A 15,917-nucleotide genomic window follows, 5' to 3' on the forward strand; every position below is an offset into this window, starting at 1 on the left:
TCATCCCTTCCAGCACAACCCCCAAATACCCCCTTCTAGCACAAATCCTCTTCCCCCACCATTAAAACCCCCTCTTCTAGCACAAATTCCCCCCCCCCAAATTTCCCTTCTTAGCACAAATCCCCCCAATCATCCCTACTAGTACAAATCCTCTCTCCCTAATCCCCCTTCCTAACACAAATCCCACCCCACCTTCACATCATCCCTTTCAGCACAACCCAGGGGTGGACTGACCATTCGAGCACTCGGGCACTGCCCGAGGGCCCAGGGTCAGTAGGGGGCCCCATGAGATGCCCCTGGTACCTTTCATAGGCTTTTTTGGGTGTGATTTGAGTTTGGGCGAGGACACAGGGGCCCCATAATCCACTTTTGCCTAGGGGCCCCATGAGTTGTCTGTCCACCCCTGGCACAACCCCCCAAATACCTCCTTCTAGTACAAATCCTCTCTCCTAAATCTCCCTTCCTAACACAAATCCCCCCACCTTTTACAAATCCTCCCCTACCACATCATCCCTTCTAGCACAACCCCCCAAATACCCCCTTCTAGTACAAATCCTCTCTCCTAAATCTTCCTTCCTAACACAAATCCCCCCACCTTTTACAAATCCTCCCCTCCCACATCATACCTTCCAGCACAACTCCCAAATACCCCCTTCTAGCACAAATCTTCTTCCCACCATTAAAATCCCCTTTTCTAGCACAAATCCCCCCAATCATCCCTACTAGTACAAATCATCTCTCCCTAATCCCCCTTCCTAACACAAATCCCCCCCCTTCCACATCATCCCTTCTAGCACAACCCCCCAAATACCCCCTTCTAGTACAAATCATCTCTCCTAAATCCCCCTTCCTAACACAAATCCCCCCATCTTTTACAAATCTTCCCCTCCCACATCATCCCTTCTAGCACAACCCCCCACATACCCCCTTCTAGCACAAATCCTCTTCCCCCATTAAAATCCCCTCTTCTAGCACAAATCCTTTTCCCCCATTAAAATCCCCCCTTCTAGCACAAATCCCTTTCCTCATAGGGAAACAGGCACATAACATTTGTGTCAGGATGGCATCACAATAAGATGTGAGCATGCGCATGCTCTCCCTCTCAGCCAATGACCTAGGGTCACAGCCAACTGCTTTCTTATACATTCACATTTCCAGAAGCATGCTCCTTTGTGTGAGAACACCATGTAAAGACATATGACAATTCTACAATCATTTCTTTAGATCTAGGTTCCTGAAAATACAATGCAGGTTAACTTTAACAGTGAACTAGAAAGTGAAAGTAACTTGTGAGGGTAAATATATAATGTAAGAGAGTAGAGATTGTATATGTTAGAGTGACGGACAAAGAGAGACAAAGCAAAGAATTAAGAAATGGACTATAAGGAGCTGAGAAGGAAGACTGAGACCTTCAGCCTGGGTGATGGAGATCTGGGCAGTCAGGGCTATGAGCGGGTCCTCCTACAGCTGTTTGGCTACTCTGGTCATGGCAAATCCTCCTTTGTGAACTCCTGTAAATATGTCCTGAGTGACAGTCCACTATATACAGAATATGCTGAAGCCGGACAGAAGCTAGATGGAGGCAGCATGACTATGATAAGGAAAGCCTATGACCTCACCCACAATATCACCATCGTGGACAACCGAGGCTTTAGAGCCATGAATGACTTTGAACGAGCAGAGGTCTATGCCCAACTGGGTGAGTAGGAGCTCAGGTTATTATAATTACACAATGAGAAAATAAATGGAAAAACATGAATCTATTATAAGAATGTGGTAGGGGAAATGGCCCCTTGTGTGTGTTTGTATGTCTGTGTGTACAGGTGTAGAAGTGTGTATGTTCAGAAGTGCGTCTGCAATCCTACTACAGATACACTATATTGCCCCCAGTATTGGGACGATTGTCTTTCCACGCACATGAACTTTAATGGCCTCGCAGTCTTAGTCCGTAGGGTTCAATATTGAGTTGGCCCCGCCCTTTGTAGCTATAACAGCTTCAACTCTTCTGGGAAGGCCGTCCACAAGGTTTAGGAGGGTGTCTATGGGAAGGTTGGACCATTCTTCCAGAAGCACATTTATCAGGTCAGGCCCTGATGTCGGGGGAGGAGGCCTGGCTCGCAGTCTCCGCTCTAATTCATCCCAAAGGTGTTCTATGGGGTTGAGGTCAGGACTCTGTGCAGGACAGTCAAATTCCTCCACCCTGAACTCACTCCTCCATGTTTTCATGGACCTTGCTTTGTGCACTGGTGTGCAGTCATGTTGGAACAGGAAGGGGCCATCCCCAAACTCTTCCCACAACATTGGGAGCATGAAATTGTCCAAAATGTCTTGGTATGTTGATGCCTTAAGATTTCCCTTCACTGGAACTAGGGGGTCAAGCCCAACCCCTGAAAAACAACCCCACACCATAATCCCCCCTCCACCAAACTTTACACTTGGCACAATGCAGTCAAGCAAGTACTGTTCTCCTGGCAACCGCCAAACCCAGACACGTCCATCGGATTTCCAGACAGTCACATCCCTGATGAAGGGGTCCTGCAAGACTCCAAAACGTAGCCTTACTGTAACTATGTGATCATTCATTAAAACGTTTGGACATTTTGACATTCTCCCTTGCTGATTCTGTTCGGTTCCAGCCGACGGTCGCTGCAGCACCCACTTATACACACAGCCATTTTTAACGCAGGAACATGTGCGTTTGGATTGTACACTTTCCTCACTCCAGGGAACACGTCTTCACTGCTCTAGAGTTCAGTGGCGGCGTGCTTTACACCACGGCATCTGACGATTTGCATTGCACTTGGTGATGGAAGGCTTGGATGCAGCTGCTCGGCCATGGAAACCCATTCCATGAAGCTCTCTACACACTGTTGTTGGGCTCATCTGAAGGCCACACCAAGTTTGGAGGTTTTTAGCTATTGACTCTGCAGACAGTTGGCGACTTCTGCGCACTGTGCGCTTCAGCATGTGCTGACCCCGCCCTGTCATGTGACGTGGCCTACCACTTGGTGGCTGAGTGGCTGTTGTTCCCAGTTGCTTCCACTTTGTTATAATCCCACTAACAGTTGAGCGTGGAATATTTAGTAGCCAGGAAATGTCACGGATGGACTTATTGCCCAGGTGGCCACCTATCACGGGACCACGCTTGGAGTCACTGAGCTCCTGAGAGCGACCCATTCTTTCACCAATGTTTGTAGAAGCAGTCTGCATGCCTAGGGGGTTGATTTTATACACCTGTGTCCATGGAGGGGATTGGAACATCTGAATCACATGATTTGGAGGGCGGGGCCAATACTTTTGGCAGAATAGTGTATATGCAGCACATTGTGTCAACTGAATTGCAGTTCAATGGCCGGGATGAGGATGTTTAGTAGAAGGAAAGTTGCATGCCCAAGACAACCACATGCTGTAACCAAGTGGGTTCAGTGCTCCCTCATGAGCCCCTCATACGGAAGGATTAGTTCGTCTGTCCCAGCCCAGCCTACAGAGTCATTTTAAGAGGGATGATGTCTCTCTCCACTCGCTCTTCTCTCTTAACCTTTAGTCTCCTTCATCAGAGGTTGTTGACTTTCCACAATCATATTTGGGTTACAGTTAATATCATTGTAATATTCTGTAGAATCTTCCGTTACACAGCCCCGACTCTCTTCTTTTTTCCAGGTAATTTCTATCCTCTGAATAAGAGAGTAGAATGGAAAGAGAACTTTGATGAGGTGATGGCCGACTTGGAGAAAAGTGAACGGAACCCAAATTTTACCGACTTCCTGGTCCCCATATTTATTTTCAGGTGAGGTAATCCACGAAACAGATGAAAAGACACAATGGGGGGATTTACTAAAACTGGAGGGTGCAAAATCTGATGCAGCTCTGCATAGAAACCTCTGCAAGAAATATTGTATAACAATCCCAAGTCAGTGGTGGAACTACGAGGGTCACACTTGCGACCAGGCCCTGGAGTTCTGCCACCAAGATGGCAGAAAGGGGGCCACTGCTGAAAATGTGGAAGGGTCCCGCTGCTGGACTTTAAGGCTCAGTTCACACCGCTGACCCCAAAGTTGTGCAAGTTGCTTGTGAATTTTGTGATTCAACAGTCTGTGACACTCAAATCGCACCAAAGTCGCAGAAAACTAGTGCAGAAACCTTTTTTTTTTGTTGCTGCAACTTGAGTCACATTGATTAAGATGGCGCCCATTAAAATGAATGTGCTTTGACTTGTCTTGTGACTTATTGAGGTTGATTTACTAAGACTGGAGAGTATAAAATCTGGTGTGGCTCTGCATGGCAACCAATCAGCTTCCAGGTTTTATTGTCAAAGCTTCATTGAACCAGCTGAAGGTAGAAGCTGATTGGTTGCCATGCACAACTCCGGTTTCAGTAAATCTCCCCCCAATGAGCATCATCTTCTGGTTGCTGGAGTCCAGATTGTGATGGCCATTACTGCCGGTGACAGGGTCTCTTTGTACATTTATGAAAAAAGAAAAAGTGTTCAATGGGCTTCCCTACACACAACAAACATGCAAAACATGTTCCCAAGCCTTTTGCAAAATTGCACTGCACCAAAGTGAATGGTGCTGCAACGCCAAGCAATTTGGTGCATACAAATACATGCGCATTAGCAGATGCATGGGGGAGCCATTAAGAATTTGGAAGAATTAGGAACGAATTGCACCGCTGTGCAATGCATGCCTGTTAAAAAGGTTTCTGTGCACATTGGGAAAGCATGCAATTTTACACATGCGCAAAGTGTGAACCTAGCCTAATGCATGCCATAGACGGGTCGAAAATTGGCCGAGTTATAAAAAAAAAAGGAAAAATCGGTTGTTCGATCGGCTGACGTTACCACCAACGTTAAAAAAATCATCTGATTTTCGTCCCGTCTATGGCCGGCATTAACCCCATAACTTCTATCCCATGCAGCGACGGGAGCGCACCATACAATGTGACAGCAAGAAGAAGAAGAATTCCAGTCCACTATTATATTTTATATGAAAAAGTCTTGCGGTTGCAACAAATGTATCTATTTGTATCCAAATAAATATAATAGCGGACTGGAATTCTCCTTCTTCTTATTCTTCTTCTCCCGAGGGCCCGGGGTCAGTAGGGGGCCCCATGAGATGCCCCTGGTACCTTTTCATAGGCTTTTTGGGTGTGGTTTGAGTGTGAGCAAGGACACAGGGGCCCCATAGTCCCCTATTGCCCGGGGCCCCATGAGTTGTTAGTCCGCCCCTGGCTGGGAGTTACTACTGAGTGGGGGACCAGCAGAGCTGGGGGTTACTACTGAGTGGGGGACCAGCAGAGATGGGGGTTACTACTGAGTGGTGGATCAGCAGAGATGGGGGTTACTACTGAGTGGGGTATCAGCAGTGCTGGGGGTTACTACTGAGTGGGGGATCAGCAGTGCTGGGGGTTACTACTGAGTGGGGGATCAGCAGTGCTGGGGGTTACTACTGAGTGGGGGATCAGCAGAGCTGGGGGTTACTACTGAGTGGGGGATCAGCAGAGCTGGGGGTTACTACTGAGTGGGGGATCCGCAGAGCTGGGGGTTACTACTGAGTGGGGGATCAGCAGAGCTGGGGAGCAGGGGATCTGCTGAACAAGGGGAATAATAGGCTGGATATCTGCTGAACAGGGAAACTAATGAACTGGGGATCTGCTGAACAGGGATGCTAATGAGCTGGATATCTGCTGAACAGGGATGCTAATGAGCTGGGGATCTGCTGAACAGGGATGCTAATGAGCTGGGGATCTGCTGAACAGGGGTACTAATGAGCTTGGGATCTGCTGAACAGGGGTACTAATGAACTGGGGATCTGCTGAACAGGGGTACTAATGAGCTGGGGATCTGCTGAACAGGGGTGCTAATGAGTAGGGGGTTATATTGGACCCCTTTAAAACAAATTGAAAATCAGCACACACAGGGCATTTGCCACGCTTCCTTAAAGCATCAAAAAAGCCTCACCAAAGCATCACCGAAACATCCAAAAACCGTTGAAGCGGCAGGCATTTTATGTGCGTTCAATTCATAACAAGTGTAAATGAGCCCCTCAATCTACGGTGTCAGGTTTGTGGACTTTGGTGTGCCAATTGGATCCTGTGACAATCTGGTGGAGAAACACTGGCGACTTAGGCAGGATTAGCACCACGTTGCCCTGTCACTGCTACCTGGAGCTCCATTAAGCTCACACACATTACAATCTGATTGCACCGATTACTTGTGAAATGTTCCACTTAGGCTTCATTTGTGTCATTTCAATTCAGCAGCAAATTATTTGTTCTCCATGTTTAGTGCGAAATACACTTTTGGAAGACAAGAAGAAGAAGATGTGAAAGGATTTCTTACAAACTGCGTCAGGATGACAGGTAAAGGGTCCCTCGGGGGAGGTCATCTAAAATACGGAAAGCTCTGTTCACGCTTGGTCCTCTAGCCCCTCCCCCTAAAGGACCCATGCATCCTCTGGTTGGAGTGGTAATGCCGGGGCCATAGCTGCAACCATCACCCCGGTGTCCTTTGTTCTCTCAGCAATGCTGTCCAATCCTAGCGGCTAAAGAAAGGTCCTTTCACACGGGCGCTCCAGTTTTTTCACCAATTCGGTCACTTTATTCCAAGTAAAAACGAATCAGTTCACGTCAGTTTTACATCCATTTTTTATATCCTTTACAAATGCAAAAACTAACAGTATGCCCATGCACATCCATTTTTTGGACCGTTTACGTCCATTTTTGTCCCTTTAGATCAGTTTTTGTCCGTTTACATCCATTTTTGTCCATTTTTTATCTATTTTCCATCAGTTTACATCCATTTTTTACATCTTTTACCAATGCAAAAACCAACAGTATGTCCATGCACATCCATTTTTTGGACCATTTACATCCATTTTTGGCCCTTTAGATCAGTTTTTGTCCATTTACATCCATTTTTTATATCCTTTACCAATGCAACAACAGACAGTATGTCCATTTACATCCATTTGTGTCCATTTACATCCATTTTCCATCAGTGTACATCCATTTTTTACATTTTTTTATTTTACTAATGCAAAAATTGACAATGTGTCTGTTTACATCCATTTGTTGGTCTGTTTACATCCATTTTTGTCAGTTTACATCTATTTACATCCGTTTACATCCAATTTTGCCCATTTACATCCATTTTACATCCGTTTACATCCGTTTGTTATCCATTATCCATCAGATTGCATCAATTTTTTACCAATGCAAAAATGGACAGTATGTCCATTTACATCAGTTTTTCATCCTTTTTATAATCAGTTTTTGTTCGTTTACATCCAGTTTTTTCCATTTACATCCATTTTTGTCCATTTAAATCCATTTCCATCCATTTTTCATCCGTTTACATACATTTACATCCATTTTTGTTCTGTTACATTCTTGCTTGTCCATTTACATCTATTTACATCTGTTTTTCATCCATTTACATCCATTTTTGTTTGTTTGCATCTGTTTTTGTCCATTTACATCCATTTGTGGCCATTTACATCCATTTACATTAATTTTGTGTCCGTTTATATCCATTCACATCCCTTTTACATCCGTTTACATCAGTTTACATCTGTTTTTTTCAGGCGGACCTGATCGGAACCTCCTTTCTCCTCTATGGAGCGGTGGGTTTAAGCAGACACGTGTCCGTTTACACCTGCCAACAACCAATCTGACCTGCAAAAAAGGGATGGATGGGGATCCAAATCCTCTTCTGTCCGTCGGTTTGGATCAGAAGGAAATGGACAGGCACTCTATTTTCATCCAACCTGCTGTGTCTGCTCTGCAGCAGTGGAGCGGACACGGACCTGTCATCTGCTTGATCAGCAGGGATCAGCGGAGAGATCCCTCGATGAGCAAGCGGATCCACTAAACGGGTCTGCTCCGTGTGACAGAGGCGTTCTGTATGTCCGTTTTTCATCTGTCTGTTTACAGATGAAAAACAGACACCCATTATTGAAATTTCTATGGACTAGAGGTGTAAACTGATGATCATATGTTTACATCCATTTATGTCCGCATCCGTTAACATCTCTTTTTTTGAACGGAAGAAAATGGACAAAAAACGGATGTAAACAGACATACGGTCCATTTTTGCATTGGTAAAGGATGTTAAAAACCAGATGTGAACGGATCTGTTTTTTTCTTGAAGAAAACATGACTGAAATGAAGAAAAGAAATGGAACGCCTGTGTGAAGGAGCCCATGGGGTTTTCTTCCATTCACAAAAACGGATATTAACCCCTTGCCTACCAGGCACTTATACCCCCTTCCTTACCAGGCCAATTTTCAGCTTTCAGAGCTGCCGCACTTTGATTGACAATTGCGCGGTCATGCAACATTGTACCCATATGAAATTTTGATCATTTTTTTCTCACAAATAGAGCTTTCTTTTGGTGGTATTTAATCGCCACTGGGCGCTTTACATTTTGCGCTATAAATAAAAAAGTTGCAAAAAATTTGAAAAAAAAAAAAAAGTTTCTTTGTTTCTATTATAAAATTTTTCAAACAGGTATTTTTTCTCCTTCACTGATGTGCGTTGATGAGGCAGCACTGATGGGCACTGATAGGCGGCACTGATAGACAGCACTAATGAGGTGTCACGGATAGGCGGCACTGATAGGTGACACTGATGATGGGTACTGATAGACGGCACTGACTGGCATCACTGCTGGGCACTGACTGGCGGCACTGACTGGCACAACCCCTGGGCACTGACTGTTGGCACTGACTGGCAGCACTGCTGGGCTGCACTGGTGGGTGGGCACAGGTGGGTGTCACTGCTGGGCACAGGTAGGTGGCACTTCTGGGCACAGGTAGGTGGCACTGCAGAGTGGCACAGGTGGGTGCACTGCTGGGCACATGTGGGTGGCACTGCTGGGCACAGGTAGGTGGCACTTCTGGGCACAGGTGTGTGACACTGCAGAGTGGCACAGGTGGGTGCATTGCTGGGCACAGGTGGGCGGAACTTGTGGGTGGCACTGCTGGGCACTGATCATCAGTGCCCTGATGATCGGTGCCGATCCTCGCTCTGACAACTGCCGGTTCTCGGCAGTACTTTCCTCACGATCTGACAGCGTGAAGAAAGTGCAGCCGAGAACCGGCACTTGCATTTCCCTCTGATCAGCGTGTCATTGGACACCGCTGATCACTTGGTAAAAGGCCGCTGTGATTGGCCTTTTACCACATCACGTGATCAGCTGTGTCCGTAGGACACAGCGATCACGGAGATCGCCGGGTGCGCACCCCCTGGGGCGCGCAGGAGAGCGCGTTCTGGGAGGACGTCATATGACGTCCACCCAGAACTGGCCGGCCGCAGTGCAGCCGTCATTCGGCTATCTGAGGTCGGCAACTAGTTAACCCCTCGCCCTCCAGAGGATTTCCACCCCCTTCCTGAGCAGGCCATTTATTGCGTTACAGCACACCGTTACTTTAACTGACAATTGCGCGGTCGTGCAACACTGCACCCACATGAAATTTACATCCTTTTTTCCCCACGAATAGAGCTTTCTTTTGGTGGTATTTGATCACCTGTGTGGTTTTTATCTTTTTGCGCTATAAACAAAACAAAAAAAAACTATTTTGAAAATAAAAACTATATTTTTGGACGTTTTGCTATGAAACAAAATGTCGGCATAAATTTCGGCCAAAATGTATTCTACTCGTGTCTTTGCTAAAAAAAAATCCCAATCCGTGTAAATTACTTGGTTTACGTGAAAGTTATAGCGTTTACAAATGACAGTATATATAGTGGGATATTTATTTTTACTAGAATGGCAGAAATCAGCGACTTATAGCGGGACAGCGGCGGGCATTCTGACACTGGGGGGGGGGGGGACTGACTTGGTGTCACTGACATCCCCAATGACACCAATACAGTGATCAGTGCTAATAAAAAGCACTGACACTGTACTAATGGTGCTGGGCAGGAAGGGGTTAACATGAGGGGCGATCAAAGGATTAACTGTGTGCTGTTTCACTATGGGGGCTGTGTGTGTGTGTTTCACTGTGAGCATGCTGCTATGAAGAGCTGTACAAAGCAGTGTGCAGGAGCTGACAGGGGAGAGTTCTGTGTTTACATACAGTTCTCTCCCCCCGTCGGTAATACTCGGCGATCCCCGGGTGCCAGCCAGTAATTGCTGGCCAGGACCCGGTGATTGACAGCTGAGGCCACAAATAATGATGCAGAACTGCAAAATCACGTGATTTTGCGCACCCGTGCCGCCCTGCAGCAGTATTTATGCTATAGGGCAGCACGGAAGCGGTTAAAGAGGTGGAGATCTACCTGAAAAACATGGGTGAGGTCAAAGATCATCGGGCTCAGTGTCACCTCCTCACACCTGATATAAACCTCTAATTGCCGTATTACCATGTCACAATCACCTGCATTGCAAGGCAGGAATGGGTTAACAACTGGGGTGATCAAAGGGTTACCTGTGTGCTGGGTGTGTTTTACTAGGGTGCTGCGCAGAGAGATACAAAGCAGCATGTCCTTCCTGGCAGGAGAGAGACCTGTGCTGTTTACATACAGACCTCTCCCCTGTCAGCTTTCCCCGACGATCACCAAGTGCCGGCCGGGAACTGCCGGATAGGACCTGGTGATTGACATCTCTAGGCACCCATAGCGGGCAGACCCCCTACCCGGAAATGCAAATCATATATATATGTGATTTTGCGCAGTCCTGCCGCCCTGTCGCAATACTTCTGCTATAGGGCGGAGGGCAAGTGGTTTTTCACCCTTCTCAATCAAATAAAACAGGTAAAGATCAGATCCCACAGTTCATATGCATATAGACATCAGTGCAAATGCAAACAAATACATAAATAAATGAATAAATAAAAGTCCCAAAACAAAAAAAACTGAAATTATCTCAATAATCAAACAGACCTGTACATCCAAACTCCTGGCTGGCACTCTCACTGTCAGACCCCGTTTGGGTGGAGTATCTGTGTGATGTCATCGCGTTCTGGCATGCGGATTGACACTGCGGCCGGACCTTTTTCATACTGTATGCTGTTATTTATTTGTTTGCGTTCGCTCTGATGTTTATATTCTTCTGACCTGTGGGATCTGGTATTGGATTGTTTGAGAAGGGTACATATCATTTAAAGGGACAGCGCACTATTTGGTTTATGTTCTATAAAGCAGTCTAAGTAGGCATCATTATTATTATTATACAGGATTTATATAGCGCCAATGGTTTGCTCAGCGCTGTACATTATAGTGGGATACAGTACAGCCACAATACAGTTCAATACAAGAGGGTTAGGGCCTGATCCTGAGAGCTTACAATCTAGGAGGGCGGGGTGAGTGGTACAGTAGGTAGTCACTGTGGGGGATGGAGTGGTTGGAAGAGTAGAGGATTCCACTATTAGCAAAGGGCGGGATAGGCTTCCCTGAAGAGATAGGTTTTCAGTGATCGCCTAAAAGCAAGTAGAGTAAGTGATAGTCTGATAGATTGGGGTAGGGAGTTCCAGAGGATGGGGGAAGCTCTGGAGAAATCTTGGAGATGAGCATGGGAGGAGGAGACAAGGGAGCTAGAGAGTAGGAGGTCTTGCGAGGAGCGGAGTGTACGGTTTGGGTGATATTTAGAGATAAGATCAGTTATGTAATTTGGGGCAGTGCTGTGGACGGCTTTATATGTCATTGTTAGGGTTTTGAATTTTATCCGTTGGGCAACTGGGAGTCAGTGGAGGGATTGGCAGAGAGGGGTGGAGGACACTGAATGAGGTCAGTGGAGGGATTGGCAGAGAGGGGTGGAGGACACTGAATGAGGTCAGTGGAGGGATTGGCAGAGATGGGTGGAGGACACTGAGTGGAGGCCAGTGGAGGGATTGGCAGAGAGGGGTGGAGGACACTGAATGGAGGCCAGTGGAGGGATTGGCAGAGAGGGGTGGAGGACACTGAGTGGAGGCCAGTGGAGGGATTGGCAGAGAGGGGTGGAGGACACTGAGTGGAGGCCAGTGGAGGGATTGGCAGAGATGGGTGGAGGACACTGAGTGGAGGGCAGTGGAGGGATTGGCAGAGAGGGGTGGAGGACACTGAATGGAGGCCAGTGGAGGGATTGGCAGAGAGGGGTGGAGGACACTGAATGGAGGCCAGTGGAGGGATTGGCAGAGAGGGGTGGAGGACACTAAGTGGAGGCCAGTGGAGGGATTGGCAGAGAGGGGTGGAGGACACTGAGTGGAGGGCAGTGGAGGGATTGGCAGAGAGGGGTGGAGGACACTGAGTGGAGGCCAGTGGAGGGATTGGCAGAGAGGGGTGGAGGACACTGTGTGGAGGCCAGTGGAGGGATTGGCAGAGAGGGGTGGCAGATACAGAATGGTTAGGAAGGTGGATGAGTCTGGCAGCAGCATTCATGATAGACTGAAGAGGGGATAGCCTGCGATGAGGTCCGCCAATGAGGAGGGAGTTACAATAGTCAAGTCATGATATAATAAGGGAGTAAATAAGTTGCTTAGTGGTTTCCGGGGTTAGGAATGGGCGTATCTTGGAGATGTTGCGGAGGTGGAGTCTACAAGATTTTGTCAGTGATTGGATTTGGGGCTGTTAGGACAGATGGGAGTCTAGGATGACACCTAGTACCCTGGCATGAGGGGAGGGACTGAGGATGGTGTTAGCGATATTTATGGTGAAGTCAGTGGAATCATCATCATATTTCACTTTTATACCTTTACTGTAGTTATTGCAATGTGTTTCCATTTCATATTTGAATACATTTTCAAATTCAAATACATTTTCAAATTGAGATTTTTAATTTCAGATTTGTTGAAATTCGTTACTATTGTGATTCAGAAATTCAGATGCATCCGAATCTCCAAATGACAAAAATGTTTCAAATTGTAACAAAACAAAATTGCACATGTCTGCTTCATTGAGTCGGGGAAGTTTTAGGTGAAGTTGCACTTTACACCCAACATGTTTCCATGGATTTTAAAAATGTAAAATTTGAGTTAATTTTCAAACTCAAATACATTTTAAAATTCAGATAATTCATTTCGGATTTGCTGAAATTCGTTACTATTGTGATTCAGAAATTCAGATACATCTGAATCTCCGAATGACGAAAATGCTGTCAAATCGTAACAAAACAAAACAAAACGCACATGTCTACTTTTACGAGTCGGGGACGTTTTAGTTGAAGTTGCATTTTACACCCAACGTATTTCCATGGATTTTAACAATAAATAGATAAATTAAAATTCTGCATCTGAATCTCAAATGTTGGTTTTTCAGGTGTCTTCCCCATCATCGTCATCACTCATAAAGCCAGAGGAAAGTGGCAAGATGTTGAAAAGAAGTTCAGACTGATGGGAGCGGAGATTATAATCAGCATTGAGAATTACACCAAAGAAAACAACCAGAAGACTCCGAGTAGCAACATCAACATCCTGAATGTGATAGACCAAGCCTTGCAGAACGTGAGATTCCGCCTGGACCAACCGAGGGACCCGAGGAGAGAGCGGGTAGGGAGGAGGAACTTTCTATTCGACTACATCCGTGAGGCTGTGGAGAAACACCAGCAAGAAAACCTCAGACGCCTTTCAGAAGTGTTGCAGAGAGAAAGGAGAGAGAGAGAAAATAGAGATGCGGGAAATGCTAGCTTTCTAAATATTTTCCAACAATTTGGGACTGTGTTGTGGGAACAGAGATCATTTTGTACAATTCTGTAACATTTGTGATCTGGGGGAATGTCAGCTCTTGTGGCAGATACATGTGCATGGTGAGTCCACGGCAGACAGGAACTGCAGCCCACTTTTATGAAAAGGAAACAGAAAGTCTTTTGACGAAGTCTTGCTTTATAGCACATGGTTTTCCATTAGCCGCTTTCTGACTGCCCTATAGCAGATATACCGCTACAAGGCGGCAGGCCTGCGCAAAATCATATATATATGCGTGATTTTGTATTTCCGGGTAGAGGGTGCACACCTGTGTGCCGCCCTACCCTCACAACCATTGGCAGCTACAGTTATCGATCACCGGGTCCCGGCCATAGATTATCTCCCGGCACCTGGAGATTGCTGAGGAACAGTGACAGGGGAGAGTTCTGTATGTAAACAACACAGATCTCCCCCCTGTCATCACCAGCACACTGCTTTGTATAGCTATGCATAGCAGAGCCATACAAAGCAGCATGTTTCCCTAGTAGCACATGTGCCACCCTACTCACACTGCCATTGGCAGCTAAAGGCGTCAATCACCGGGTCCTGGCTGGAGATTCCCCGCCGGCATCCAGTGATCGCTGATGAACACTGACAGGGGAGAGGTCTGTATGTAAACAACACAGATCTCTCCTGTCAGCAAGGACATGCTGCTTTGTATGTCTCAGCACAGCATGTCTCCCACCCCAGATGTTAACCCCTTCCTGCCCAGTGCCATTAGTACAGTGTCAGTACTTTTTAGGGGAGGGGTCTGTATGAAAACAACACCAGAGGCGTCCCTAGGGATGGTGTCACCCGGTAACACTTGGTGACACCCCCTCCGACGATCCCTGCAGAATGGATGGGATCTGCGGATTGAGCATAATGGATCAGACTCTGATCCATTATGCTCAATTTGCAGATCCGATCCATCCTGCAGGGATCGTCGGCTTTCTTTCCAACTTACCTTTTCGTGTAGCGGGTCTGGTGTCACCCCGTATAGGTTGCATGCCGACGATCCCTGCAGGATGGTTTGGATCTGCGGATTGGGGAGCATAATGGATCGGAGTCCGATCCATTATGCTCAATCCGCAGATCCGATCCATCCTGCAGGGATCGTCGGCTTTCTTTCCAACTTACCTTTTCGTGTAGCAGGTCCGGTGTCACCCCATACAGGTTGCATGCCGACGATCCCCGCAGGATGGTTCGGATCTGCGGATTGGGGAGCATAATGGATCGGACTCCGATCCATTATGCTCAATCTGCAGATCCGATCCATCCTGCGGGGATCGTCGGCTTGCAATGAATAATGAATGAATTGCATATTAAAACACCTTAAAAGGAAGATTCTCCCGTAGTGAATATTACGGGAATGTCCCATTTGCTGTTTTATAAATATGACAAGAAAAGCCAGGCAAAGCATTTATTTACTCAAAAATATTTTTGACGCTTTGAAACAATGTTATTTTACAATTTATTTTTAATCATTAACATTAACTAACATTTAGCATCAACTATAAATAAAATAGATATTACTAAACTAAACCTACAAAAAGTCAATAAAGGGTTCATATTAAGCGTATTCTTGTGACTTTATTTACCGACATTTTCTCAGTATTTACAAAAATATTACTAAAACAAGCATTGTTACAAAAAGGCCAATATAGGCTCCGTTCAACCGCTTGCCCTCCAGAGGATTTACCCCCCTTCCTGACAAAGTAATATTTTGTGATACGGTGCTGCGTTACTTTAACCCCTTCCCGCCAACGTCACACAAATATGCGGCCTCACAGAACGGGGCTTTTTTCCATGGGACCGCATATTTGCGTACCTGTCTTTGTGCTGGGAGCACGCCACTCGGCCCGCTCCCAGCACCGAGACCATGGTGTCACTGAGAGCACCGGGTCCCATTCTAACGATCGGGACCCGGGACTCCCGTTCTAACGATCGGGACCCGGGACTCCCGTTCTAACGATCGGGACCCGGGACTCCCGGTCCCGGGTCACATGATCGCTGTGATAGCCTCTGATTGGCTATCACAGTGATCAGTCACTGTGCAGCCCGGCCCCCTTGTTTTTTTCTCTCTCTGTGAATGGAGAAGAGAGATACATTGTATCTCTCGTACTCCTGGCACGGAGAGAAATAAAAAATGTTCGTAAAAAAAAAAAAAAGAAGATAAATAAATATATATTAAAAAAGAAAAGAAAAGGTTTGATCTAGTTCAGTGCCAGGGTTAGTGTTTAATCAAGGCCAGGGTCAAAGGTCGGGATTTAAAAAAAA

At 46.4% G+C, this 15,917-nt stretch overlaps 1 protein-coding gene across 1 annotated transcript; it reads left to right on the forward strand.

The window, feature by feature from the left end:
* Positions 1 to 1,354: 1,354 nt before the first annotated feature.
* Positions 1,355 to 15,219, forward strand: LOC149451971 (uncharacterized). The gene is made up of 4 exons (XM_089689890.1): positions 1,355 to 1,699; positions 3,661 to 3,787; positions 6,287 to 6,360; positions 13,234 to 15,219. The coding sequence occupies exons 1-4, from the start codon at positions 1,375 to 1,377 to the stop codon at positions 13,668 to 13,670; spliced, it is 963 nt and encodes a 320-aa protein (XP_089546016.1). The 5' UTR covers positions 1,355 to 1,374; the 3' UTR covers positions 13,671 to 15,219.
* Positions 15,220 to 15,917: the final 698 nt, after the last annotated feature.

Source organism: Staurois parvus, unplaced genomic scaffold (genome assembly GCF_062004578.1).
Source record: "Staurois parvus isolate SC_StPar_1 unplaced genomic scaffold, SC_StPar_1.0 ptg000503l, whole genome shotgun sequence".
In the NCBI taxonomy this organism is placed as follows: domain Eukaryota; kingdom Metazoa; phylum Chordata; class Amphibia; order Anura; family Ranidae; genus Staurois; species Staurois parvus.